Source organism: Aythya marila (assembly GCF_965140915.1).
Source record: "Aythya marila genome assembly, chromosome: 6".
Classification (NCBI taxonomy): domain Eukaryota; kingdom Metazoa; phylum Chordata; class Aves; order Anseriformes; family Anatidae; genus Aythya; species Aythya marila.
Window position 1 is genome coordinate 8,023,980 of NC_139047.1, and position 27,788 is coordinate 8,051,767.

Here is a 27,788-nt window from a genome sequence, read left to right on the forward strand (position 1 = left end):
CCGGTGGGGCTGAGGGTGGCCCGGGGTCCCCGCGGTCCCCTCAGCGCCCCTGCTGCGGTAGTGGGGCTGGGGGCGGCTCGGGTAAGGCGCGGGGACCGGCCCGCGGCGTGCCGAGGTCTTTCACCGACTTTCGTGGAAAAAAAAATATCAAAACAACAAAACAAACGAGCAAAACCACCACGTTTTATAGGGTGTTGCCTTCGGAGGATGTAACGGGTGAATACGAAGAGGTGTTTGTTTGCCTAGAGGGACAGGAGGGTCTGGCTGCTTTACCAAGATGTTTGTTTTCAGTGGTGGTGGTAAAAAGCCCTGACTGGGTTTCTTTATCAGACCTCTACCTCCCCGCGTTAGGACAGGCTAAAAACGAGTTAAAGTTCTGAAATTAAATCCTCTCTTGGGTTTGTTGATGAGTGAACACAAAATATCCACGCAGAGCTTGTAAGGAGGACTCACAGCCCCACCATGCTGCTGGAAGAGGTGCTGGAAATGGCTGCTGCATGGTACCTGCCCAGGTGTCCACAGTGGGTTTTTTACTGCTGTATGATCAAATTAAAAGTTCATAACGCAGTAAACCAGGAATAATTTTATTTTCTGAGGCTCTTAAAGAAAAAAAGCAACGCTTTGAGTTCTTCTCAGGATCAAGTTGCGGCACGTTGTTAGGTGTTCATAGCATTTAAATGTAAATTTTGGTCAGGTCACCCAAATTTTAGTTTTGTTGCTGGGTCAGCATGGGTCTGTTGTGGCTGTCTTAGGTGTGAGCTGCCAAATGAAGGAAATTTTGCTAGATTTGGTTTAGAGGCTAAATAAGCAGTGCTTATGAGTTAGTCTGGCACTACTAGTAACTTAGTTTTCTTGCCTTACAATAATTAAGATGAAAGCCAATTAAAAAGGAGAAAAAAAAAAAAAAAAACAATAAATTAAGAGGAAGATTGGCCTCTTTGAGCTTGTGCCTCAGTTTCTAACTTCCTGAAAATGCACTCCTGTTTCCAGGCTGTGTGGTGTGCTGAGAAAAGCCCTGCATCATATGGGTGTTTAACAAAACACAGCGTTTGCTAGGAAAACACAAGTTTTAAAACTTAATTCTTCTGCTTTATTGTGCACCTGGATATGGTTTTTTGAGAACGGGATTTTTAACTTAAAATTTTAGTCTTATGTGCACAGCATTTGTAATGACATGTTAGCTTAAGTCTATAGCAGATCACAAAGATAGCAGGGTTGATAGAAAATTCAGGAAGAAAATGAAGTTTCTAAGTGTTTTGCTTGTCAAGGGTGTGCTGCCAATAGATTCAGCGTTTCTATCTGCATTGGAAGGTTTGGTACATGGGGATAAAAAGATAATCAAGATGGAGGTGAGGGGGAAGAATCATTTGTAGCCTGTACAAAACATAGCCTTAGAAAAATAGTCTCTGATCAAATCAGAAAACATGGTGGGGAAAAGTTGCTGGGTACGGTGTTCTATTTAAATGTACTTTATTTAAGCAAGTCTTTAGTTGATACATACTGTACTGTGAAGTAATGAAGAGGGCTTAGGGATTCCAGAGGAGCGTGCAGATTATTTACTTTGTACATAAAATTACCCCATATATATTTCCATAAATATGGAAATAATGCCCGCCTTCGTACAAAAATGATGTACCCAGGTATTCACACTATGGGAAGGTGACTATTCTTTTAAAAGGTGTTGTCATCTGGTAAATGATTGCATGCCGTATTAAAAAAGGGACGTTTTAGAATATTACCCTAATTAGTCAGCATTACTGTGTCTTTATCTCAACTTCCAGGTTGCTGCTCTTCTCTTGCTTTTTAGAACAACAGAGGAAAACTTCTGCTTTGCACTCATGCCTTTATTCCTTTTTTTTTTTTTTTTTTTTTAAATGTAATTAGCAGTTCAGAGGAACTTTCTCCCTCTGTGTTGAAGGAATAAAGTCCAGGAATTTGGAGTTGTTTCACTGGGATGTGGTCAGTCACTAGTGTGAGGCCCCCGATGTTCCTATCGTACTGGGCAGCAAGCAGGCAATTGCAAACCAGCCTGATGCCAAAATCCTTAACTGTGATCTTGAGTTTTCTTGGGTCAGCTTCTAAGTGTCATGTATAAACGTGAGCGATTTTCATCTCACTTCTTTTTGCTCATCTTGATGGACCCACGTGTGGTCCTAGAGTACCATGCTGGGAAAAGGTTGAACAGCACGCTTTCTTTGCCTTCCTATTAAAGGTGGAGTTCTTAATCTAGATTACTTCTGGTGCAATAGAAAACAGTTTTAGGCCTGTTAACAGAAGCCCCCAGACGATTACATTTATTTTTTTCTCCTTGTGAAAGAAAAGAAAACATAAGAGACTCTTTTTGAAGTTGAGTTTCTGCATAGCTTTGGTTTTAGTATTAAACGCTTGAGAATCAGTCAAGTTCGGAAACAAAATTTTACAGAGAGACATTTGAGATGCAGAGAGTCTGTGACTTGAATTCAAGTCATGTGTTCCACATCTGTGGCCCGCGATGCAGTAATTAGGGAATAAAATTTGGGGGCATATCTGTTACAGGCATTAACTTTTATGTACTTAAACCTAGATAGGAAATTCTTAAGAAACATTCATGCCCTTTTCCTATTTATGCAGACAATTTTTATAGTAAGCATGTCGTGTAATTGTGCAGTTGGAGGTACGCAGATGTGCTTTGTCTTGATTACTGAAAAGGAGGCTTTTATTCATGCAGTGACTCCCCTATTTTTTGTTGTTGTTCACAAGAGAAAATGGCATCTCTTTGACTATTATCTCAAGACTTACCTCTCTGAAAACCAAAGATGGTATCCTTTTTCGGATGTGACCTCCACCTGCCAGCCTTCTAGGTGCTTACAATTCAACTGATACCTCTGATGCCATGATGCTGTTTTTTTTTGTTTGTTTGTTTTTTGTTTTTTTTTTTTTTAAAGAAGAATTCAGACTTGGGAAATGATGTTAAGCTGGAAAATCATGCATTTTTTTGCCTCTCCATTTCATCTCCTGCTATGTAAAGAAGCTACGGTTTAAAATTGATGTGTGTGAAGTACTGAATTGCCAGCTTTTCTTTTCTTCAGAAGTTAATTTCTAGTTTATTTACATGGGTCATTTATAGGCTAACTGATTTCCTAGGGAAACAGTCAACAGCGCATCTTACTAAAAACATTTTAGTTATACTTTCACGGGCTGTGACGCTAGTGGATGAGATGTTTATTTTGGTTTTGTTTTACACCATTTGTTATTTTAATGAGAAGTTAGACTAAAGCATTTGGAAGAACTGTAATTTGCAATGGATTTTTATAATTTCGAAGTTCACTTACGTTTGTATTGTAGATGTGTTGTGATTATTATTTAAGGCACTAGCGTCAGCTTCAGTAAATGGGCTAGTATTCAGTGTTTTATTTCAGATGCTCATTTTGGAACTCATCTGCATTTGATCAAAACTGCCTTTCTCTGAGAGCACCGAGATACTTGTACTTAGAAGCATGAAGTCTGTGGAAGTGTCAGTGCTGTAAGACCCTTGTGAAAACCAATGATTGGATAAGTGAGAGCAGAATTTAGTGTTGAATTCAGAATAATACTGAGTTCTGCTTTTGGTGGTTTGATTGGGTTAGTCTAAATGGTGGTTAGACCTACTAGGACAAGTTTGACTCTGTGCACTGATGTAATTTTTGTTGGAGTTGTATGTGTCCATCTAAAGGCTGGTGGAAGCCTTGAGAGTTTGGCAGTGTAAAGAACAAGGATGAGCGTGGTCATAACAGATGGTTCTTTTACGGTTTTTGAAATTCGAACAGATCCTGTGCACCAGCTGTTTCAGACTTAACAAAACCTGCAGAAATTACAATAACAGACTACTGTAAAGATGATTACCAGTATGAAGAGGTAATTGACTAAATCGGTTATCTTGTGTGATATCTGTGGTATTCCTGTTTCATTCTTTTGTTTTACTTAGATAATGTGAGGGAGGAGTGGCATAAATCTCATTTTTTAAAGTGTGATGATGAGTAATCTTTACTTTTCAAGAAGAGATTTAGTGTCAATTTATGTATCCCTTTCATTTCAACATCAATACTTTCAAAAAAGATGCAGCTATTTCTATTACACCTTATGTATAATTAATATTTAAACAACTGAAAATGTATTGAAATAGGGCACAATATTTTTAATGTGAATGAGATTGGGAATGAAAGTACTTACACTCCGAAAGAAAGATTTATAAAATATTGATTCTCTTACTTTAAACTGCTTCATTTAGGTTCCAGCAGATGATGAATTTAGTCTTCAGGAAGATGACGAGGATCTGTCAAAGGCTCTGCAGACCATTCAAGAGCAGACTGAAGATGCCCACATCTTAGTAAGAATTTTGTAACTATTAGTAAGACTATCTATAAATTAGTGTTACTGGGTTGAAATTTTCACATTGTAATTGATTTGAATTATGAAATACTTGTTGAAAAGATGGTCGTCTTAGAAGTTTCTAGGAGTAACTGTGTCACAGTGGAAAAGGCAACTTCGGTTGTATCTCATTGTATCTCATTTTCCTTTTAACTTCTGTTCATTTTATGTCCCATAGATGACCTCGTATTTCAAATATACGGGTGTATTTTAAATTTTTTAAAATAAATATTTTAGGGTTTGTTTCTTTGTGAATAAATTGGATGTGTGTGTAATCCCTGACATGGAGGAGAAATATTTTTAATCTATTCATCTTTCAGCAGTAGAATAAATAACTGATCTTGTACCTCTGTTGATGGTTGAACTTGAAGAATGGTATGAAACAGTTTTCTCAACTTGATTAAATGGATTAGGTACCGTGAACTTTTCTTAGATCAGAAGATGTGGTTGAACTCAAATTGTCTTTGGTTTTGTGTTTATGCTGGTAGATGTCTGTCATCTTGCTTCTTGGCTCTTTATTTGGATGTGTTTTTTTCCATAATTTCAGAATTGAAATCATGCTTTCAACCTTTAGCCAGACAATAATAATTATAAAAAAAACTTTTAACACACTTGCTAGTTTCTTGACAGCTTTCATAAGGATATGCTGTATATTTTGTGAGGCTCAATGACAAGATTGTTTGATGCTAATTCACTGGAAAAACCAAGTGCTGCAGCAAATGGTTTTGCTGACCCAAGTACAAGCACTGTTTCCTGTGAATTAATACTGAATCAATATTCCAACTCTGAGCTAAGAAGCACGGTGGAAAGTTGTCTTCACATGATAAATAACTGGTACATTTTTTTGCCCCCAGTTACCAACTTCTGAGCTTGGCTAAAATAGGTTAAATTAGGTAATAACCGTATCTGAGAAGAGCTGCACTGCAGTAAACAGTTTTAAGTGATTTTGTGTATATTTGCTGTTCATAGTATCTTTTATACGCAATACTTTATTAAAGATTGCATTTCAATACTGTATGCAAATGTTTTGTTAAGAAATTTTGTAGAGAAAGCACAGATCAAGTGAGCATCTAGAAATATTTTAGCAATTTGCCAAAGGCAGAAACTCAATTGGGAAACTGTGGATATTTATAGTAACTATCGTTTCTTTTACACTCTATTTAAAAAAAAAAAAAAAAAAAAAAAAAGGTCAAGTATAACTAGGAAAAATTAAGAAAAATGTTTTATTTTCAAACTTCCTTTCAAGGTAACTAGCAGTAATTACTCAATGAAAATGAGCCAACATAAGCTAATGAGATAATGCTTTTCGCCATTTTTTCCCCCAGAAAACCTGTCTGAATTAAAGCTGTTTCTACAGGGAATATTAAGGCATTTTTATTTCCCTTCCGGATCTGTGCCTGGGTGCAGTGGAACTACTAAGGCTTCCTCGCCTGCAGATTAGCATTTACAGTGCGTGTTTTCATGTTTGGATCCCAGCAGAGAAATGAGGCTGGCGGAGCTCTAACCTCTAAATACAGTTTCCCCCTTACTCTGGGGGGGGCTAGTACAGTGGCTAATACAAAGCAGAGCTGTGCTGGGCAAGGCATGCTCAAGGCATAGCAGGGATTTTGCCTCCTCTCCCTGTTCCACTTGTCCTTTTTAGTTGCAGCTCATGATTTATTTTTCCTGTTGTCCTTTGTTTTAGTCATTTTAAAGTAATATGATTCACATTTAAACACAAGCAACGGAATACTTTACTTATTAAAGAAAATGTTCAGCTGATGGGGACCCTGGGAGAAGGTTACAAACTTCTGGAAAAACAAGCAGATAAAAGAAAGCAGTCTAAATAAACTTTCTTCAGTAGAGACAGCTATTACATTTCGTTTCCAAGACCTTTGTTTTCTTAGTATACCAAATATAACCTCAAGTCACATTGCCTTTGTTAACCGTAGTTATGTTATCTAGGTCTGATTATATTTTATTTGATTTTGTTAAATAAACTTTGAATCCTTTCTTCATTCCTGTTTTTTTTTAATCTGAGTTTTATGCAGGAACATGTCATTTTGTTTTCCAGGGAAATTATTAGTGTATTTGGTGTTAATCGTGTTTCACTAGACAAAACATCTTGCAAATGTTGTGGAAGTCCCTTGCATTAAACTTATTGCACATTTGATCAATAATCACTCCTTATTTTACTCTCAAAATCTTTTGAAGATTGTATTTCAAAAATAAATATTTAGCTGATATAAAGAAATACTTCAAAGAATTCTGACCATTTAGTCAGAACATCATGGGTTTTGCCTGTGCCGCTACTACAGGGTATCTGGTCACACCGCATATATCAAGAGGTTGCTTTTTCCTTCTTTCTAGAGAGGTCAATATATACAAAAAGTTACTGTTTGCCATTCTATGGGTAGTCATCTGAGGTTAAGATCAAGTTCAAGCAGTTAGCTTAATAGCACTTCTGAAGTCTGCAAAAGAACAAGGTATTTCCCTCTGGTTTCTTGAGGCCCTGTTCCAAGACTGTGTGTGGTAGACTGCCTTTATTTCTCCCTGTGCTGTTCCTTGCACAGTTCCTCAAATGCTTCTCAGTGGTAGTATCTAGCCAATAAATTCTCTTCTGCACAGGTGAAATGGATTCCAATCATATTTCCATTTATTAAGGGAATCAAGCTGTGTCATTTCTTCCAAAGACTGACTTTATAGGCGTGTTTGGGTAGCTACAAGCAGCAATATTAGACATTTGCCGCACTTAGAATAAAGAAAGGAAAGCAAGAAGAATGCAGCCACGCGTCTGCAGACGTAGTCTTCAGTCCTTGTATTATCACAATTAGAAAACAGATCTGTCTGTGCAGTGTACCCAGTAATGAAAATAGGCCGAATACTGCACTGCGCTTGGCATACTGCAGCATTCCTAGTACAGTGCTACATGTCTTGATCTTATATGCACATTTCTTTGTTAGATAGGTTGCTTGGATTAAATGTGTCTTCTGTATCATAAAAAATAGTGATGAGATCTTACAGTATAGGGAATACTGCATGTTTTAGTGTATCAAGAGAAATGCCTTAATCTCCAAGGAACTTATGCAGTTGCGTTGATAGAACTCCCACAAAGGATATGAATAAGCTGTAAATGGCTGGAGTTACTAAAATTCCCCAGCCAACAGATTATTTTATACTGAGGAGATATTTCAGATTGAGGAGATATTTTGCAGCCACAGCCTCTAGCATTTCTTGATGAATATCTCAGTGGAATTTTGTTTTCAGTTAGTATTGAAGACAAGAAAAGGTAGGCATGTGTCCAAGCTCTGTCTGCTTCTCATTTTTTCCCTATAATAGTGGTATCTTTTTTCATAGCATGTAGCACACATCATAGAACCTTGGTTTCTTCCAGTGCTGCCCTTAAGTGATTTGATAATCGTCAAGCCCTGGTTTTGGTCTTTCATTCTTTCCCCAGGTGGACAGGCATGTGCAGTGCTGTAGCTTGTCTTAATAGCCTGAGCTGTTGTAGCATTTTTTTCTCACTAGGGAGTTCCCAAATTCTGAGAGAATTCTGAGAGCTTTGCGTTTAGATAAGTCAAGTTGCTGTAATCCATTTGAAGGCTGGATGAATTATAGCTATCTCTTTAGCTCCCAAGTTATGGCAGTCTCTCTCAGCTGGTTATCTTTAAATGGCTTTGGGAAAGGAAGGCTCAGGCTGGGTCAGATTTTATTCTCTTCACCCCTTCTTGCATCTCTGAACCTCTAGAAGAACTTAACAGCAAACTCTGCGCTGAGTGGGCTGCATGTGGTTGGGTGGAGGCAAGGAGTTGGCATCATAACGGAGAGGTATGGAAGGTGCTTTTTTCTCTGCAGTAAAATGTTCTGTTTTGATTGAGCTTTTGGCAACTGTCCTTGACCCATGAGTTGATCTCATCTTAATAGCTGTCTATCTTGATGGCACTGAAGGAGATGCATATGAAGCCTCGGTGCACCATCTGCATTCTGCTAACACTTGTAGCAGTGTCATCTGACAGCGTTACTCAGTGTCTGCACGTGGATGTTGAGAAGAAAGGGGAAAATTGGTCTTTGTGGGACTTGTTCCTAAGTAAGAGACCTCTTGATGGAGATGCAGCTCTCGGTCTGTCCGTTGTTTGCATTGTCATTAAAAAAAAAAAAAAGCGCTATTTTTCTATCACCTTGGACTTCTGCATTTTTCAGGAAATAAAGTCCTGATTTTTTTGTTGTGAGTTTTGAAGGTTGCTGAAGGGTGCAGGAATATGAGAGCCAACATTTTCTCTCTGCTCTGTGACAGAAGAGCATCCATCAGATGAAATAGTTTCAGGTTCATATCAGATTATGCCAGGTTCAGAGTACAAAAATCAGGTGGTTTTTGACTTCTGTAACCTTCCACAGACCTTGATATTAGAAGGTATTGGATCAGGGATTGCAGATCTAATCGACAAAGACAAGGGAAACGTTCAGCTGTACGCTAATAGATCTATGACTTTAGATGGCCTCAGAAATAGAGTATGATAACTGCATTTCTCTTGTAGGCTTAATAACAAATATCAAATTTTAATTTCAGGCTCTGCAATCAGTTCTGACCTCAGAGAAATCAGTGTCTGAAATACCTGAAGCGATGGATGACTTCTTTTGTAATTTTCTGGTCAGACTGGGGATGTCCAGAACCCTCGACTGCTTCCAAACTGAATGGTAAAACATTTAAATGACCATCTGACTTTGAGAATTTGAAAGTAAATGTTCAGGATTCAAATATTTCAAGTATTGCAGAATTTATTTATATGTGATATTTTACTGAATTAATGAACATGTTGAGAGTGAGGATGAAAACTATTGTTTTAAGGACAGATCCTCCAAAAAAGTTGAATCCAAGGAGTTCCTAAACAGGTACCTTTGAAGGACTGCATGCATTTTGCCTAACTCTAGATGTTTACAAGCCTGAAGTGGTCACTTCAGGCCTCTTTTATGTCTAGTGAAGGAAAACATTCACTTTTAGGCTGCAACCCATCTGAGTTATTTTATCCATCTCCTTTAAGCTGAAGTGAATTAAGTGTGTTCTTTTTCAAGTATGTTCTGCACTCCATTGGCTACCAGAGAAGACCAGAAAACAGCTGCAATGCAGATGTCATCACTGGATGAAATGGGTCCAGTGCAAAACGATTAGCATTTCGTTGCAGTAGTGCTAAGAAATGAGGTTTTTGTTTTCCTGTTTTCTGGAATCTGGGTGGTTGCTTAAAAGCTGAATGCTTTGTAGTTTGATATAGTGTTTTCACTTGATAGTGTGTTTTCAGACCTTCATCATAGAGACCTTGTACTTCGAAGTAGAATAAGAACAGTTTTTGATACCTGGTAGTTTGGGTATATCAGTCAAAATAATATGGTATGTTTTAAATTTAGTTTTTGTAGTAATTGGAAGAGTAAACTCTTTAGCTGTTGCTATCTTCCTTTCCTCAGCAGAGCAGGGATTCAATGTAAAATTGTCACAGAAGTTTATAAGTTCAGCTTCATCTAAATAGCCTGCTTCATATATGGAATCCCTCAGGTTATATAATTTTTTACTATTGATTAGCTAGAAGTGCCGCAAAGCTTGAGAGGACAGCTGAACTATTTTCTAGTAAAAATGATGCTTGTTGTGATGTTGTCTAGAAATATTTTCAGTTACAAGCTTGGTTTGAATCTGCAATTTACATTGGAAAGATTCTGAGAAGTGGAAATATGAAACATCTTTCAGTTGGAGTTACCTTGTTGTCAGTCTTGAAACAAGAGGCATTCCGAAGTTTGTTAACAAGGTGCTTTGAAGTTGTGCAATTTGAAAAGTAGTGAATCTGAAAAGTTAAAAACATTACTTTTCCTAAAAGAAGTGGTGATGCCCATAGGCTATTAAATTGTATTGGAAACAGTCTCTAGCGGGGAGTAACTGCTGTTGTTGATGAGACTCTAGTTGTCTCAGTGTAGAAATCACCAATCAGACACTGCCTCTAGAATTAATAATCCGTTTTTTGATTGCGTAACAATGTTACTTAAATGATTCCTTAGAGAAGGAGCACTGCAGTTCTATGATTTTTTTTTTTTTTTTTTTTTTTTTTTTTTGACACAAGGACTGTAGGAATAGCATTAAGTTTCAAGAAGTTCAGTGTTTTTTGGGGAAAAGATAATTAATACTAGATGGATATAAATAGTGGCCTTTTAATGAAATTTCAGCTTTTTTGAAGTACTTGCTGTTGGAATTTATATCAATGGCAAAACTCAAATTGCTTTTTAATAGAGCAAGAACAGGTTTTAGCAGGCTCTATCTTGTAAATCCTCAGCTGTACATATATACATTTTTTCCTTTTTAAGTAGTATTTTTTTTTTTTTTTTAGATTTCAGTAACATTACAAAAAAGCTCAGCGTGTCAGGATCTAATCTTAGTGTATTGAGACTGTCTGCATTTAATACCTTATTTCAAAATGTTTCATGTTGGTTTGAGATAGATAATTTGCAATATTAATGAAAGTGAGAACAGATTAGTGTACTCAGGTTCCTCATTATGTATTGGGACGACTCTCTCGCTCTCATGCTGTGGTGATCAAGTACTAATGGAATTTAAAATGAGAAATTAATTAACGTAGAGAAAATTTATCAAAAGGGCTGCTTTGAAATAATTGTCTGTCTAAGATCTAAAGGTCAGTTAAATTGGAGCAAATTATCTGTTTATTTCAGAGTTTGAGAAAACATTGTTATTCTGTCCAGCTGTATAAAATGTCATGGTTATGTTGTATTTTAAGCCAAACCCATTTTTCTTTGATGGAATGAATAAGTTCATAACAATTCTAGTGATATTTTCACATACGTAGTTTTTTGCACATTTTTTCTTCCAGTTATACTTGAAGGAATTTAAAATCAGACTTCAAATTATTTTTAGAATATCTAATTTACCATGAAGTTTTCTGTTCCTTTGATATACAAGACTTTACAGTGCTTTTGTTGCTTATGAAAGATATTGGATAGACAGCTTTGGAGTATTGAAGTGCAAGGGCTGATCAACTGTAAATTGATGTATCCGACAGTCTGTACCTCTTAATCCCAGAGAGCTCACTGCTGCTGGCAACATCTTGCCAGGCTGATGAGCAGATGAATCACACATGCACATGGAGCTCTCGCTCTGTGTAGTTAGTGAACTCATTGGGCTGGTCATCTCCAAGTGGTCCTAGAGACCTGGCAACATTTCAGCTTGTGAGGAAAATGAAACCTGTGGGCTAATTACAGAAACATGATTTGAAAATGCTTTTCTTTTTAATTTGGTTAAAATTATGAATAAACTTACAGGACTGTGCAAGGCAACAAATTCCCTAGTTGTTTTGTATGCCTTGCAAAGATTGCCTGGATCATGCATAATAGAGCGTATGCAGTGAAGCTGTTTCATTTTCTGAGTATAAAGATAGATTTATTTAAAAAAAAAACATATCCTTTTTGCAGAATGAAGACAATGGTTGTAGGTTGTGGTCCTCCATGTTGCAGCTCCCTGAAGGCAGTGGAAACAGCCTACTTATTTCAGGCAGACCTCAATTTCCTCTGTTCTGGGTCCTCTTTAGCCTGGAAATCATGCGGTCACACGAATGTGTGCTATGCTGTGAGTTCCTGAATCCTGAGAGCAATGAAGCTTATTAGTTCTAGGGCAGGATCACACTAAAAGATGGAGGTTTGGGACTAAAAGATGGGAGTTTTGGATTAGAACTAGCTCAGGACACAAGGTAGCCTCAAGTTCAATTTCAGAAAGTGAAATGAACATCTACTTTCTTGTTCTTGATGATGGGAACTGACTATATAAACAAATGAGAATAAAAATCAGGTGTACTTATTTTTTTTTTCCTGAGGTGATTCAGTAGAATTGGTTCTTGTTCTCGGCTTGTGCTTATTATGATTGAAACATGTCTGTCTGTGAATGTCGGCATGGATTTACAGAGCGCTTGCAACTGCAACAAATGAATGCACAACACATATTTCAGATCAGGAGCATACAAACTCTTTCCTAATATTGTGCGTGTGTCCTAGCTATATATTCTAGTTATCTGTTTAACTTCTCACTTTATCACGGAAGCATATACATGTATTTATATTTATTTAATGGGAAGTATGTAAGGATGCCACAGGAGACTGAAATTTGGACCCTTTTTGTCTTAATCTAGTTTTGCACAGGTCACTTGCCTATGGAGCAAGTATAACGTGGTAATACACAGTTTCTACTTGCATGCCAAAATAATAGATGGGAGGAATACACTAGGGTATAAAGGGTCTTTTATTCTGTGTGCTCATGTTTTTCTTAGTCTTCTGTTCAAACTGTCTAAAAGGTTATCAGTTAGAATTATAATTTTCAGCAAGAAGTTCTTGTAAGAGCTAAAACTTGAAATTGTAGTCTGTGAATGCATCTCCAGGTGATTTGTCCCTTGGTAAAGGATTATCCTGAGCTACATGTCAGTTTAATTGCAGGGCCTCTCTGCAACTTGATTCCTTTAGAACTCCTAGAAACTTCAAATCAGTGTAAAGCATATAGTAATAATGTATTATTGTAAGTCAGCGCGCTGGGCTTTGATCATAAAATCATAGATGGCCATCTGTTCCTGAAGCTTCCAAATTCTTGGTTAACTTTAAATGGTGGTTCAAGAATTATAAGTCACCTGTTCTGAAAGCTTCAAATAATGTCCCCATGTGCACGGAACTAACTAATTTCATTTTGCCTCACAGTTCCTTTCTTTAATGGAAAGCAGTGAGAACAATAGCTATGTGGCAGTCAGTGAGGTATGCAGGAGCTCCTGGAGTTTTACAGGACTAGTTTGATGAAATGAGATCTCACAACACAGTCTTGCGTAGCTTTCTGTTCCTCTTCTACATGCACAAAAGCCTTCATTTTTAGTAGCACTCTTAGACAAGAGTGAATGTATTGGTATTAATTGTCTTTCATTAAAATTGTCTTTCAGGATTTTTAGCTCTGCTGGAGGCTAACTTAATCAGTTACCCATGTCTGATGTGTCTTCATGCAGAAAGCTGATGGCTTTCATGGATTGCACTTAAGGCGTTCAGGGGAGACAATTTCCTGACAAATAAAAAAGTTCATAGATCTGTGATTATTTGCAGTGAGAAGTGCCCTTATCTTCAATATTTTAATGGGAATTGTATCTGCATATCAGTCAATATTTTTGGAAAATGACTAAGCTTTTTTCTTGGCATTAAAAGACTGTTGCTACTACAATTTGCTGAAGAAAACTAAGTGACGATGGAATGAATTTTGCTTTGGACACATTCAGTTTAATCTTTCAAAATCCTATAATCTTTTGGTGGCAAATGTAAATGATAGCTTAATTTATAGGGATGAGTGTTCTGAGATTATGCATAGAATTCAGGAAAGCAGGTGACCATAGCAGTTCATCCAGGTATAGGAGTTTGTAGTGTTCCTCTTAATTTTTAGTAGGTATTCTCTAAGAGTCACTTGTGAGATAAGAATCCCGTATTCTACGAAACTTCTTGTTTCCACAGCATGTTTTGGTGATCTAGGAATGCTGCTTACCGTCCTCAGATTTAAAGCCTGCTGTTTATATCTATGTGCAGGATAGTGTTCAGGATGTTTTTATCACTAATTACTGCTGTTTTTTTCCTACCTTCCTAACTGAAAAAATACGCACTGATTCAATATGCTTTTCCTCTGAAAAGGTAAATAATATTCATATTATTCCTTCCATTGAATTGATACTTAAAACATCTTCCAGCTGCAGTCAAGATCAGCAGGGAAGAAAACTGTGGGCCTAGCAGATGTCTGATGTAAGCTATTTATAGCTCTGCTGAAACTATGCTGAAGTGATAGAGCTCCATAGTGCACAATATCTTTATCTTCAGTGGATCTGTAAAAGCTTGTACTAGCTGAAGGTCCTGCCCTTCTTTCTTTCAGGATAAAAGTAAACAAATGCATATTTTGTACTGGATTCTGGAATCACCTGTGCAGTTTGAGCACAAGTATCTTATCATATATGTAGGCTTGAATCTTGATGTGTTTTGAAATATTCTGACAAATCCTGATAGCTTATAATCATTCCTTGAACGAGTGTAGTTCTGCAGAATCATTTACTTTGTGTAGTGACAGTCATGTTTTTCTGAATCTTTTCTAGTAACACTACTTGCTTTTTTTATTTATTTATTTTTTTTTTGATAGAGGATACTTAAATACTTTCAGTTGCTCCTGGCTTCTATGCGGAATTACATGCTGCCCCAGATTCACTTCCACTTCTCAAAAATGCAAGTTAGTCTGTACACTTATTTAACAAAAGCAGCCTTCAGGCTTCTACATCACAGACTCGTTTCCTCAGGGGCTGGTAAAATAGATAAATATAAGGAGAAAGCAACATAAGCACACAGGAAGCAATGAAGAACAGGAATGAAGAAGTTTTCTTATGTGAGCTCAGAGTTCCATGTTGATGATAGCCTTTAGAATAATCCATCCTGTTTTTTCACAACTTTGTCATCTTACTTGAGTCTACAGAAAAGAAAATCTCTTGCGTGTATGACAGCATATGTGAGAAAAAGCATTGTATGTATATATGCAAAGGCTTAAAATGTTAAATCAGTATTTAAACAAAAATTTTTTTGGTCTTTAAATTATTTGGAAGAAAGGAAGGAATGGAACTATTTTATAGTTGAAGTAGTGTTACAGAGGGCATGTCATTAGAATTACAAACAATAAGAATACATTTTTTAGAATGAAAGTGGAAAAACAGAACACAGGAGTAGTAATACTGCTAACTGTTAATGATTATAAAAGAGAAAAATGCCTTCAGTTGGTAAATATGGTTCTATTTTATAAAAATGCTAGCATGAGAAAAGAAACATTAGTGAACTGAGAAGTAGGAAAAATGGAATAAAATCCAAAATCCCTTTCCCTTTTCTACTAGGTATGAGTTGATAGAGAGAGGTGCCTTCACAGCCAAAGATGTCGGACTGGTGCCAACTGTGTATACCCAGAACCAGCAACTTCAGGCAGAGAACATGCGTTTGAGGAAAGATCTGGACAGCTATAAACTTGCTGCTAAGTATGTTACTTGGTTTTAATGAAACTTTGCTATACAGTAGTAAAAGGCCAGATAAAATAAATCTTAAAAAATAAATTTGTGTTCATTATGCTGGCTGCACATATTTTTGCTTCTAGGAGACATTTATAATTAGTTTAATTTTTTTTTCTGAGCTCTGTTAGAAACCTAAATCTTAATTTCAATTATTTGCCTTTACTGGGCTATAGAACATAATTTTCAAGATCCAGTAATCACAACAAATTACTACAAAGAATTATGACAGTATAATATATAGAAGTACTAAATAAATGATTATATGCATTTTCTATTAAAATACAGTACTATAAGTTATAACTGCCATGAAATACCAGTATAGGGAAAAAACTATAAATTTTTATTTAAAAATACGAAAATCTGTTGCTGTGGTCTGAGAGTTAAATGGTATGTCAGTGTAAATGACCGGCATTGATTATATCTTTGTACATTGCAGTACCTGATTTTACAAATACAGTCATCAGAGAGTTAAAATATTTACCCTATGTAATGGAGATGTAGTAATTAACTACGCATACTGAAGGTAGATCTATACATGATGATTGAATTAACCCTGAGAGCTAATAATGCACTTACTTTGGTTTTTGCAAGTGCGTAATTTTAAAATACAGGGCTGTAAAAATAATTTAACTCCATCTCTGATTTTCTTCAAGATTGCTCAAGCTACTCATTTTCATTTAGATTGTTCCTCTACACGAAAAATAGCTACTCAGATTTTAAATAATCATTGCTGATGATAATAACTATCATCAAATGATTTTCCAATGATAATCACTTATAACATTCCAAATAAATAAACTAATTGGCCGTAGTCTATAAGCTATGTAAACAGCTTTAATAATCACAAAGTCAAATATTGCAGTCATTTAGACCCTTCCACTGGCGCATGGGCCACATAAAATGCCTTAATTTTCATCTCCAGTTTCTTTGGACATTGGATTTGGGTGTTGAATGTCTCCTGTTAGAATGGGAGAGCAAGAAGTTGTCATGTGCTGTAGAAGAAGGCAAGACAAAATCTAGCCCATATGAGAATTATTTTCCGTAGTAATTTTAACAGACTTTGCTTCCTTTTCTCACTTTTTTTTTCCTCTTGTATGAAGCAGAGCGTGCCATAATAAGATAGTGGGAGCTGATAGTGACTTGATATGAGTTGACGTGGGCTTTTATTATTTCTTCATGATTGTTTAAGAACATAAAGTTCAAAATCTTTCACCGTGGTCCTGAGTTGTTTTCTTTCCCCATTAGGATTTGTATATGCCCATTCTACAGGGCACCGTAGAACTTTTTGTAGCAGATGCCTAGTTCAGACTAAAAGAATGATAATGTGGAACACGAAGAAGGCAGGAGAGAGAGAAGATAGCCTGTAGGAACTGAGTGTATTAGCAATCTGTTAAATAAAATTCCCAACAGTCACTGAAGTGAACTGTGCTTAAAAAAAATAACTAAAAAATCCATTAACTGAAACTCAGCTCTGCTTCTTCATGCTGTAGTGTTTCATGAACCACAAAACAACAGAGGTCTGGTCATGTTGCCTTTTTGACATTACAGAGATCATAGTGACATATAGAGGAGTTTGGTAGGTCACAAATTACAAGTAGACTGATTTCATTGGCATTTACTGTTAAATACTGCACTTATTCTGCATGTACCATATTAAAATGCAAACTAAACTACAGGTCCTCCTCCTTTCTGTGATGGTAGTGAGAACTTTATTTTCATAGTCTTTCTGCTGCTATCATGACTGAATATATGTAGTTGTGAAACAGTCTGTGATAATGGTCACTATGTTATTTTTCAACCTCTTATTTCAAATAATTTTTTCATTGTTATTAATGTTATTGTGTGCTTTGTGACATTCATTTCAGTTATTTATTTTGAGTGTTTTATGAATGAAAACAGTACTATTTATGGAATGACGAACGAAATAGAACAATTCTGCAGTACGTATCATGAATTAGTGTTCCTTTGTCCTTTAGATAAAAACCTGATTGTAAAAAAACCCGATTGTATCAACCTATACTAAATCCTTTCATTGATGTGGCTGTTAAATTTTTTTTCTTGTTTATCCATTCAATGACTGAAGTCAGTACCCTTGCTACAATAAAGCAAATATTCCAGCAGGAGCCAAAATTACCTGGAGGTCAGTTTGGATTTTCAAGTTTGTGAGAGAGAACTCACCGACTTACACTCAAACCAGAATGCCTAAGAGCACTGAAGAAGTGCTGATTTGACTGGTTAGGAAATAATGATTCCTGATCAAAGACAGACCTAGATTTTGCTACGTGAATCAGTCAGAAAGCTTTCCTGGTGCAAATGCAGTGCTGTGAAGTGTATTTGAAGATATCTTTTAATTACATTTGGTATTTTTGAGTTTGCTACTCTTGACAACCTTCAGCTGAAAGATGGTGTTTGGGGCTTAAGTGGTAAGGGGGCCCAGGCTAAATGACTGTAAACGAAGTACCTTCTGATTTAATGTAGTTTAACAATTGTTAGAAGATTTACAGTGTCTAGAAGGGATATGTAATAGTATTTTGGGTATTTTAATGTAGCATTTACATGATTGCATGGCAAGCAGGTAAGCAAATAGACTAAATTTCAGTCTGCTGGTTACATTTCACTGTGGATTTTAATCATTTAAAGAGAAAATCAGCAGCCTCAGTTCCTATGTACAATGAATATATACTTTTAATAGGTTGTCCAAGATCCAGAGCCATCTTGATATATAACAGCATCACTGGAATACACACATTAAAATGAATAAATCAGCATAGTTCTTCTATTCTAAAGCTAGTGGTAGTTACTGCCTTAAATACCCTTTAGATACACTGCTAATTTTTATTTAAACTTTAAAAACAGATACTATATTCTGATAGGTTTGTTGTGTGACAGTAGATAAAATAGACCCTAAGTGTATTCCGTTTCATGTTATTTTATCTTGAAGGCTACAGTTGAGCTCTGATTCTTTGATAAGGGGGTTATCTGTTGTGGTATTTCTCTGGTAGTATAGATACTTTCCCAATATACAAGAAAAATCTGAAAACATTATCTCTGAAAATTGTTGACTATCTCTTACAGTAGACTAGTCGAGTTTAATTCATATTAAATGTTATTCATGTATGTTTTCTAAAATTGTCTTTGTATTCATTAAAACGTTGAAAGCTACAACTTCCAGCGTCCTGAGGAATTAAATACAACTGCAGTGCAGTCAGATCAGGGCTTGATTTTATCAAACCCTGACCTCTTTTGTTGTTGTCAAACTACTTGCTTGAGAAAAGTTTCAATGGAGAGACATTGACTACAGTCTGACAAATATTTTAACTGAAATAATGGGTTATTAACTTTGCTGTGGCTGTAGTAACATCTTTTACTTGAAGAACAACCCATCTGCTTAGCTTGAAAGTGTTGGGTTTTGTATTCAAGGTCTTACGGCAAGTCAGATTTTATGTGAGGGATGTTATGATGGAGGCGTTTCACAGAACTATTCTGAAATCATTGATTCATTTACCTCTCAATTTTTTTGCTATTCACATGCATTTGAGCAGAATCATTAATCTGTACTTTGTATTTCAATGCCAATATCCCAAGTTACGCTGTTTCACAACTTCTGATATTACTGTGCACGCATATACAAAGCTATGTACATGCCTATGGCTCCTTGGAGTCTTTTTGCAGTGGTTCCTGCAGGGGCAGCCCTGCCTTTTTCATTTCCTTGCCAGATTTGTCTTAGCTTTGACTGCTGCACAGTGTCATTAGATTCTCTGTGCTCTACAGATCTAGCCGCCCCTGCTATGAGCAGCAATTCACATGTGAATATGATAGTTCGTATAAGTAGTAAATAAAGCAAATGTGTGCATATATAGTAAATATGTATTATTTGTACTATTAAGTATAGTGCAAGTTATATGTAATAGTTACAGGTCCTCTTCCTGGACTTGTAATTTTTGCATATTACACTGTCATAATGGCTTGCCTGATTATTCAACTCCTATTGAAGAGGAAGAGAGCTTTATTTTAGCAAAGAACAAATATCTAGTTACTGTGCGAGGTAATTTCAGTCTTCCTTTGTGATTAAACAATGCATCTACTAATCATTACTACAAAACCCACCTCAGTAAAGGCAAGGAGAATCTGGGTATACTCAATATATTCAGGCTGTTTTGTATTATGTTTATGGAGCAGCAAATCTGAGTGTCATGTATATGTAGAATGTACTTAGGGAAAAACAGGTGATCAGTAAGTTTGCAGTTTTGGATTTGATCTTTTCGGCTCTTACGTGTGGAGGATAACACCTGGGGACAGGCTGCATGCTACTGAACAGAGCCTGGAACTTTTTTAGTGTATTTTTCTTTCCAGAAGCTCTCTAAAAATAGGGATTTGCAAGGCAATGGTAGAGTTAACCCTCTGCATGTGTCCTTCTAATGCGCTGTTATGATGGGCTCCAGATCTGATGTAAATACTAGAAAGTCTAGTATCTCCAAAGTCTAGTAACTCCTGCACCTTCAATGCGTGCCTCCACAAGGTCCCTTGTGCCTGAAGTAAGGTTGACTTCAACTCTGGGATGTATTGCTAGAATCCCTATGGGTTTTATATAAGGGAACAGAAGAAAGGTAATGGTGAAAGTCTCCACTGTTTCGTACATTGGTGAGCAGCAAAAAGAGGTCAAAAGCATGTTCTTCACCACAGGACATAGTAGCAGAAGTAGGCATGTGTATATCTGAAAATGTATTCTGTGTGTATTCAATGTGCAACAGGAGGAGGCTAATACCTTTCTCATGCTTTTTCTGTTTACATGTAGCAAAGCAAAAGAGGCTTTCTTAAAAATGCAGAAAGAACGTGACTTCCATCGAATGCATCATAAGCGAGTGGTCCAGGAGAAAAACAGGCTTATCTGTGACATTAAAAGGTAAAAAACAAAACAAAAAGCCAAGTTGTTGCCTGGAAATAAGATAATACAGCGGAATTTGAAGTGTTAAAGTAAAGCTAGCTGCATTTACTTACTGTCTTGGTAAACTAATTCCATCAGACCATTCTTCTATGTACTGTGCACTTACATGCCTATTAATTTGTAATGAACTTCTGTATACTTTCCATGGTGTGATGTGGTATTAATAATTATATAGTATTTCTAACAGTTAAAAATATCAATGACATGTTTTCTCACCTGGATCTTTTGCTGTGAATATGTAATGATTTTAGATCCTTTGTCCTTTATAATGGTAACTGGTATCCCACTGAGTTCAGAACCACACACAGAATCACACAGAATTTCTAGGCTGGAAGAGACCTCAAGATCATCGAGTCCAACCTCTGACCTAACCTTGGCAATTGTGATTCCTGTAGCTGGTATTTTCTATTTTTACACTTTGAACTTGCTACGTGGAATTTACTATAATGCTTTGGTTGCAAATAAGTTCAAGCTAGGCCATTGGTACAGAGGTATGATAATTTATTTTGTAATATTTAATTCCATAATTCTGTCATTCCGAAATTCTGTTTTCTGTTAACTGTATAAGATTAGGATCTTAGCAGTTCTGTGAGGTTGTTGAGGAACTATTTGTTGTCTTCTTGCTCACAGGCTGAAGGCACATTATGCATCCTATGAACCAGTGCTGAAGCAGATGACTGAAAAATACCAGAATACACTGAGACAGAAAATGTTAACTAGTTTGGAGAGAGACAGAGCAGTTGGGCAGGTAAAATTACCTTTTGCAAAACTGCATGGAATGCTTCTGGTATGTAATTTGATAAATGAACAGGATATTTCTGGTAAACCAACTCACTTATATGATAGCTTGAAGCAGAATGGTGAGTTTTGTGTTATTTGGTGAAATATGAATAATGAAAATGTGTGAATCTTAGTGTCATAAGGTAGTAGTTCTCTGTTGTTGCTGACTCTTGAAGGGCAGCACTGAGCAAATAATGTGCAGACCTTGGGTTGCTTTCTTGAGAAAAGGTGTGTTATCCCCACGGATTCATATGCTTCCATCTACGCCTTTAGAAATGTCTTTTAGACATGTGTAACTTAGAAACTGTCTAATTACTATATCTTGTTTTCCTAGTTATAATTAGTAGTTTACTTATCATAATGTATTTTACCTCAAATAGTAGGTTCCAGATGCAGTTTTTTCTGTCTTGTGAGAGGAATGATGGAGTAATATTTGCTCCTGTAATCCTACATGATGTATAGGTTGGTATGCATGATGTTCCACTCTTTTAGCGGAAGGAACTGTAAGCAGAGATAGGATGGATGAAGAGCAGAGAACTACCTTCCCTGTGTTTAGCCAGTAGGTTGTTTACTTAAAATGAAACTCTGAAAATGCAATGTGTTGTTTTTCAGCAGTACCATCACCTGTATGTGGGTGACATGAAAGGAATTCAGCATGTTCATGTTCTCTTCTAATAGTTCTCATCTCTCATTTCCTCCTTTTCTTTGCCTCCAGTTTTGCTCAGATCACCTGAGGGCTTACTTTAAAATGACTGAGGATTACATATTTGAAATTGCATTAAATAAAAGAAAAATGTCCTAAAAAGAAAGGTTACTGTTGTCCTGGTTTCAGTTAGCACAGAATTAATTTTCTTCCTAGTAGCTGGTGGAATGCTGTGTTTTGGCTTAGAATGAGAAGAGTGCTGATAACACCCCGATGCTTTAATTGTTGCAGAGCAGTGCTTATACTAAGCCAAGGACATCTCAGCCTTTGCTCTGTCCTGCCAACGGGCAGGCTGGGGGGTGCAGTAAGAGCTGGGAGGGGACAGACCCAGGACAGGTGACCCAAACTAGCCAAAGGGGTATTCCATACCATCTGACGTCATGCTAAACAATATATAGGTGGCTAGCCGGGGGGAGGGGGCCGGACTGCTCGGGGTTAAGCTGGGCATCGGTCAGCGGGTGGTGAGCAATTGCATTGTGCATCACTTGTTTGTACATATTATTAGTAGTAGTACTATTATCATCATTGTATTATTATTATTATTATTATTATTATTATTATTATTATTATTATTATTATTATTATTATTATTATTTTCCTGTCTTATTAAACTGTCTTTATCTCAACTCACGGGCTTCACTTTCCATTTCTCTCCCCCGTCCCAGAGAGGGAGGGGGGAGGGTGAGCAAACGGCTGCGTGGTATTTAGCTGCCAGCCGGGTTAAACCACGACAGTCTTTTATAGTCCAATATACTTGGAATAGGCTACCCCAGGGGTGGAAACACAGCCCTACCATTTGCCATGGGCTGATCCAGTCTGCACTAGAGCAGGGGGAAGCTCCTGAACACCTGCAGTACATCGATGACATTATTGTGTGGGGTGACACAGCAGAGGAAGTTTTCGAGAAAGGGAAGAAAATAGTCCAAATCCTTCTGAAAGCCGGTTTTGCCATAAAACAAAATAAAGTCAAAGGACCTGCACGGGAGATCCAGTTTTTAGGAATAAAATGGCAAGATGGACGTCGTCAAATCCCAATGGATGTGATCAACAAAATAACAGCTATGTCTCCACCAACTAACAAAAAAGAAACACAGACTTTCCTAGGTGTTGTGGGGTTTTGGAGAATGCACATCCCAAATTACAGTCTGATTGTAAACCCACTCTACCAAGTAACTCGTAAGAAGAATGAGTTTGAATGGGGCCCTGAACAACGACAAGCCTTTGAACAAATCAAGCAGGAAATAGTCCATGCAGTAGCCCTTGGGCCAGTTCGAACAGGACCAGATGTAAAGAATGTGCTCTACACTGCAGCCGGGGAGAACGGCCCCACCTGGAGCCTCTGGCAGAAAGAACCTGGGGAAACTCGAGGTCGGCCTCTGGGGTTTTGGAGTCGGGGATACAGAGGATCTGAGGCCCGCTATACTCCAACTGAAAAGGAGATATTGGCAGCATATGAAGGAGTTCGATCTGCTTCGGAGGTGGTCGGTACTGAAGCGCAGCTCCTCCTAGCACCCCGATTACCGGTACTAGGCTGGATGTTCAAGGGAAGGGTCCCCTCTACGCATCATGCAACTGATGCTACATGGAGCAAGTGGGTTGCACTGATTACTCAGCGGGCTCGAATAGGAAACCCCAGTCGCCCAGGAATATTGGAAGTGATCATGGACTGGCCAGAAGGCAAATACTTTGGGATATCATCAGAGGAGGAGGTGGGTCGTGCTGAAGAAGCCCCACGTTGGGCGCCAAAAAGACTGTCGTGGTTTAACCCGGCTGGCAGCTAAATACCACGCAGCCGTTTGCTCACCCTCCCCCCTCCCTCTCTGGGACGGGGGAGAGAAATGGAAAGTGAAGCCCGTGAGTTGAGATAAAGACAGTTTAATAAGACAGGAAAATAATAATAATAATAATAATAATAATAATAATACAATGATGATAATAGTACTACTACTAATAATATGTACAAACAAGTGATGCACAATGCAATTGCTCACCACCCGCTGACCGATGCCCAGCTTAACCCCGAGCAGTCCGGCCCCCTCCCCCCGGCTAGCCACCTATATATTGTTTAGCATGACGTCAGATGGTATGGAATACCCCTTTGGCTAGTTTGGGTCACCTGTCCTGGGTCTGTCCCCTCCCAGCTCTTACTGCACCCCCCAGCCTGCCCGTTGGCAGGACAGAGCAAAGGCTGAGATGTCCTTGGCTTAGTATAAGCACTGCTCTGCAACAATTAAAGCATCGGGGTGTTATCAGCACTCTTCTCATTCTAAGCCAAAACACAGCATTCCACCAGCTACTAGGAAGAAAATTAATTCTGTGCTAACTGAAACCAGGACACTGTCTATATACAATTATGCTGAATAAGGAGTACAAAACATAAAACAGTTCCAAAGCTATGAAATCTCAGGAACCTATCCACTGAGTCTCCAGTAAGACCTATCCAGTGATGAATTGGATGAAGAATTCTAGAGTGATGGCTTGTCTGTAACTTAACAAATTTTGTGTCATTTTTCTTTACGATAAAGTTGCATGTCATATTGTGCCATTAAGTTAAAGATCAGTGATAGCAGTAAAAGCTGATGTTGCAGTGTGATCTCAAGTACTTCGTATGTCTGTATTGTTTTAATGGAGTTATAAAAGTATTTGAGGAAATTCTGGGTGGCCTGTATTTTATCATGTTATTTCACTAGACATTTCCAAAATCTAGAATTAGGATTAATGTTTGTAACTTGAAGATAATCAGAAAAGGAAAAAAATACATATAATGTATTTAAATATGCAGATATAAATACTGTGTGTTGTGAACAGACAGTTCAAAAGAAAAATTTTGATATCACCTCTTCTTTTTCTCTCTTTTTTTTTTTTTTTTTACATTAGGTTACAGGTTTACAAGCTACATTACATAACTTAGAGTCTGGATATGCAGTTCAGAGTCCTGTGACAAAAGGTAAAATATTCTCATCAACAAACTCAGACTGGTTATGTTTATACATTAGAAAAAAAAAAGGTGTATCAGTAAATCAAAAGTACTTGGAGTATGAACATTTTATCAGCTGTCTTGGTGACAATGGCAATTGTATCTTTTGAATATTTATTCTAAAGTGTAACCACTGAGGACAGTGAAACCGCTCATGACAATATGAATGAACAACTGTGGAAGGACTTTGCCCTAGAAATCTATTTTGTCTGAGTTTTGTTATTTTTTTCACTAACTTTTTTTCACATAAGTGGTTTTTTTCAGCTTACTGTGAGAAGGTATACGTGGCAGTCTTGGAACAATTGGAAATTTGAAAATACTAGCATTATGAAATCCAGCCTCTTATTTTAGCGTGTCTCACTTTTACAGAAAGTTAATAGCAATGCAAGCTGATATAATACCTGCTGGGATAATATCTTTATCTGTATGGTATGAAACTACTTACCTGATGTTTTGAATAAATGCCTAATTATTACATTTTCCTAACTCCATCAAAAAAAAAAAACAAACACACACACAAAACTAGAACTTAACTGTCCTCTTGTTTCCTAGTTAAGTGAAATCTATGTTATCCCATTCTTTGTCAGCATCTCTTCCAACTAATAATTTTGAAACTTCGAATTTCAATTACATTTGACAGAGGGAGGTAAGTCTTAAAGTAGGTTTCAAAAAGATTAGTGAAAATAGATGAGATCATAATAAATAAAAAAAAAAAAGGGAAAACGTGAGCTCTACTCTCTGACAACAGAATGTTCACAGAGGAAGGGGGATTGAACCTACCTTTGTTGTGAGCCGAACTTCAGATACGATATTAGAGAACCCCAAATTTTTCAGCCACATCAGTGACCAGGTGTTACTTATCATGCACCATGTCCAGCAAAGCATGTCTTGCAAGTAGGACTTCCAGGAGCCCCTTGAAACAAAAGAGAACTGTAGTTGGGTGTGTTCAGTTCAAGAACTTACCAGATTTCATTTCTATAAGGACCTGAAAGGGTTCTGAAGTTCTACCTGGGTATGAACTAAGCTACAATTTTAATTTTGTATGGAAGCAAATAGCTCCTAAAATAATAAGTTATTCAGATATAGAGTTCAGATGTGTTAAAACAGTGGTCTCTTCAGTGCACACAGTATCTTTCTGTTTTGGATTCTGATTCTGGTTTTGTATGAATTAATGCCGTATTCCTCAGCAAAGCATAATTCAGGCCCCCCAGGTATCTTTCTGTGGCTGTGTATGTATTAGATGTGCTCTGTCTTAGTCTTTAAATTTTGTTACAGCTGAGGGTATAAACTTCTGCCCTGTTGAAGAGCACTGACCTCATCTTCATCCCACTTTAGACAGTGAGGAAGAGAACGGGCTTTTTATTTTCTTTCTTAGGAGACGGGCATATATTATACTCTGGCTTGAGGATAGATAGTGGGGTTCTTCCCTCATGCCAGTGTTTTACATTGTAGATGCCTCATCTGTATTTTTCAAACTATACGTACTTTGATTTGTTATTTGAGTGATTCTAAAAACAGCCCTCCGGCTGTTCACAGTACTTGTTTATTCTCCAAAACTCTTGAGAGCACTTCATAGTACCAAAAAGTGACAAGCAGGGGAGCACTTTATAAATTAAAAAAAAAAATAAAAAATTGTCTCCAGCAGAAATTATTAAGCTCATCAGCCACCCATGTGCTTGTACAAGCCTCAGTTTGCTTAATACACTGCATATCACAAATTAACTGATATTTCAGTTCATTTCTTTGTCTGCTAATACTACATAAATCTTATTGCACTCAGTTGGTCATCTGCGTGTGTCTCAGTGGGTGATAGTTTTATTCAGATACTTTTGTTGCCTCTTGAATTCTTACTCATAAGAAGGTATAATTGAGACCTTGAGAAGCAAGCAGTGCATAGATGGTGGAGAAATGTTTGCTGCCTTTTCCTCTAAATGTAAGTCTTAGTTTGAAAGAAACAAGTACTGTTGGACTCACAAGTCTCTGCTGTAAGGAGACCTACAGCTATTTTTCAGTTGCTATCTCTTCAGGACTGACTTCTGTGCATTCCTGTGTCTCGGTTAGAAGACCATGAACATTCAGACTGGCAAGTTGTCATTTGCCATGGTGAGATGCTTTCTCTGGCCAGCTGCATGCTTTTGTTGTAGAGCAGGAAAGTGTGAGGATGGCTGTTTCCCTGGCCACAGGAGATTCTGTCACTGCTCCTAATGCTGCTTCTCTCCCATACCTGGACTTGACCAGATGACACCTGGTCAGTGGCTTTGGCTGGAGGGCATCGAGAGTGGCTTGTAACTGGTTTCAGGATTGCTCAAGAGTTAGAGGTTTTGAACAGTAGCAATGTGATCCAGCACATCCAATCCATTGTGGGCTTTATTGTTTCCAGGGTGAGCCATATAAAGAATGTAATTAAGAACCAAGGGAAGCATCATAGCATTCACAAAGTTTTCATTATAACTTTGTATCTGGCAGCTAGGTAGAAAAAAGTGACACCATTTAATGTTTAAGACCACTGTTCTGGACATACTAAGGCATTTGATGTAGCAGCCATCAGTATGATGGTTTTCAAATAATTGAATAGCATAGCATCCACAATAGAGCATGTAATGTAATGTTATGTATTTGGTAGGGTGTAGGTTTTTTTGCTGTACCACTGCCAGTCAAACTGTCATTTAGCCTTCTGCAAAGAGTGTTCATACCCAAATCTTTCAAGAGGAAGCTTTCATCAGGTGTTCTTAAAATAATTGCAGGTATAAGTTTTTGTTTCCTGTTCACTTCTCATGTTGAGAGTTGATAGGAAGGACACTTAACAGTGGGAGAGGAACTAGTTCACAGTTAGGATTAGGACTTGGCCATTTGATAGAATGTTCTCTCTGCTATGCTTACTCAGAAGTCAGTTCTGAAGGATAAGTTGGTATAACTTGATCTTAC

The 27,788-nt window shown here is 37.3% G+C and overlaps 1 protein-coding gene across 1 annotated transcript in view; it reads left to right on the plus strand.

Moving 5' to 3' along the window:
* Positions 1-27,788, plus strand: part of SPAG16 (sperm associated antigen 16) — a gene marked incomplete at its 5' end in the record, with an annotated part of 402,351 nt that overhangs the window by 20,807 nt on the left and 353,756 nt on the right. The window contains 7 exons of the mRNA XM_082763211.1: positions 3,786-3,873; positions 4,247-4,345; positions 8,933-9,060; positions 15,288-15,425; positions 20,254-20,361; positions 21,034-21,151; positions 24,764-24,833. Of these exons, the coding sequence (XP_082619337.1) occupies positions 3,786-3,873; positions 4,247-4,345; positions 8,933-9,060; positions 15,288-15,425; positions 20,254-20,361; positions 21,034-21,151; positions 24,764-24,833 (749 nt within the window). The remainder of the gene's footprint in view (positions 1-3,785; positions 3,874-4,246; positions 4,346-8,932; positions 9,061-15,287; positions 15,426-20,253; positions 20,362-21,033; positions 21,152-24,763; positions 24,834-27,788) is intronic.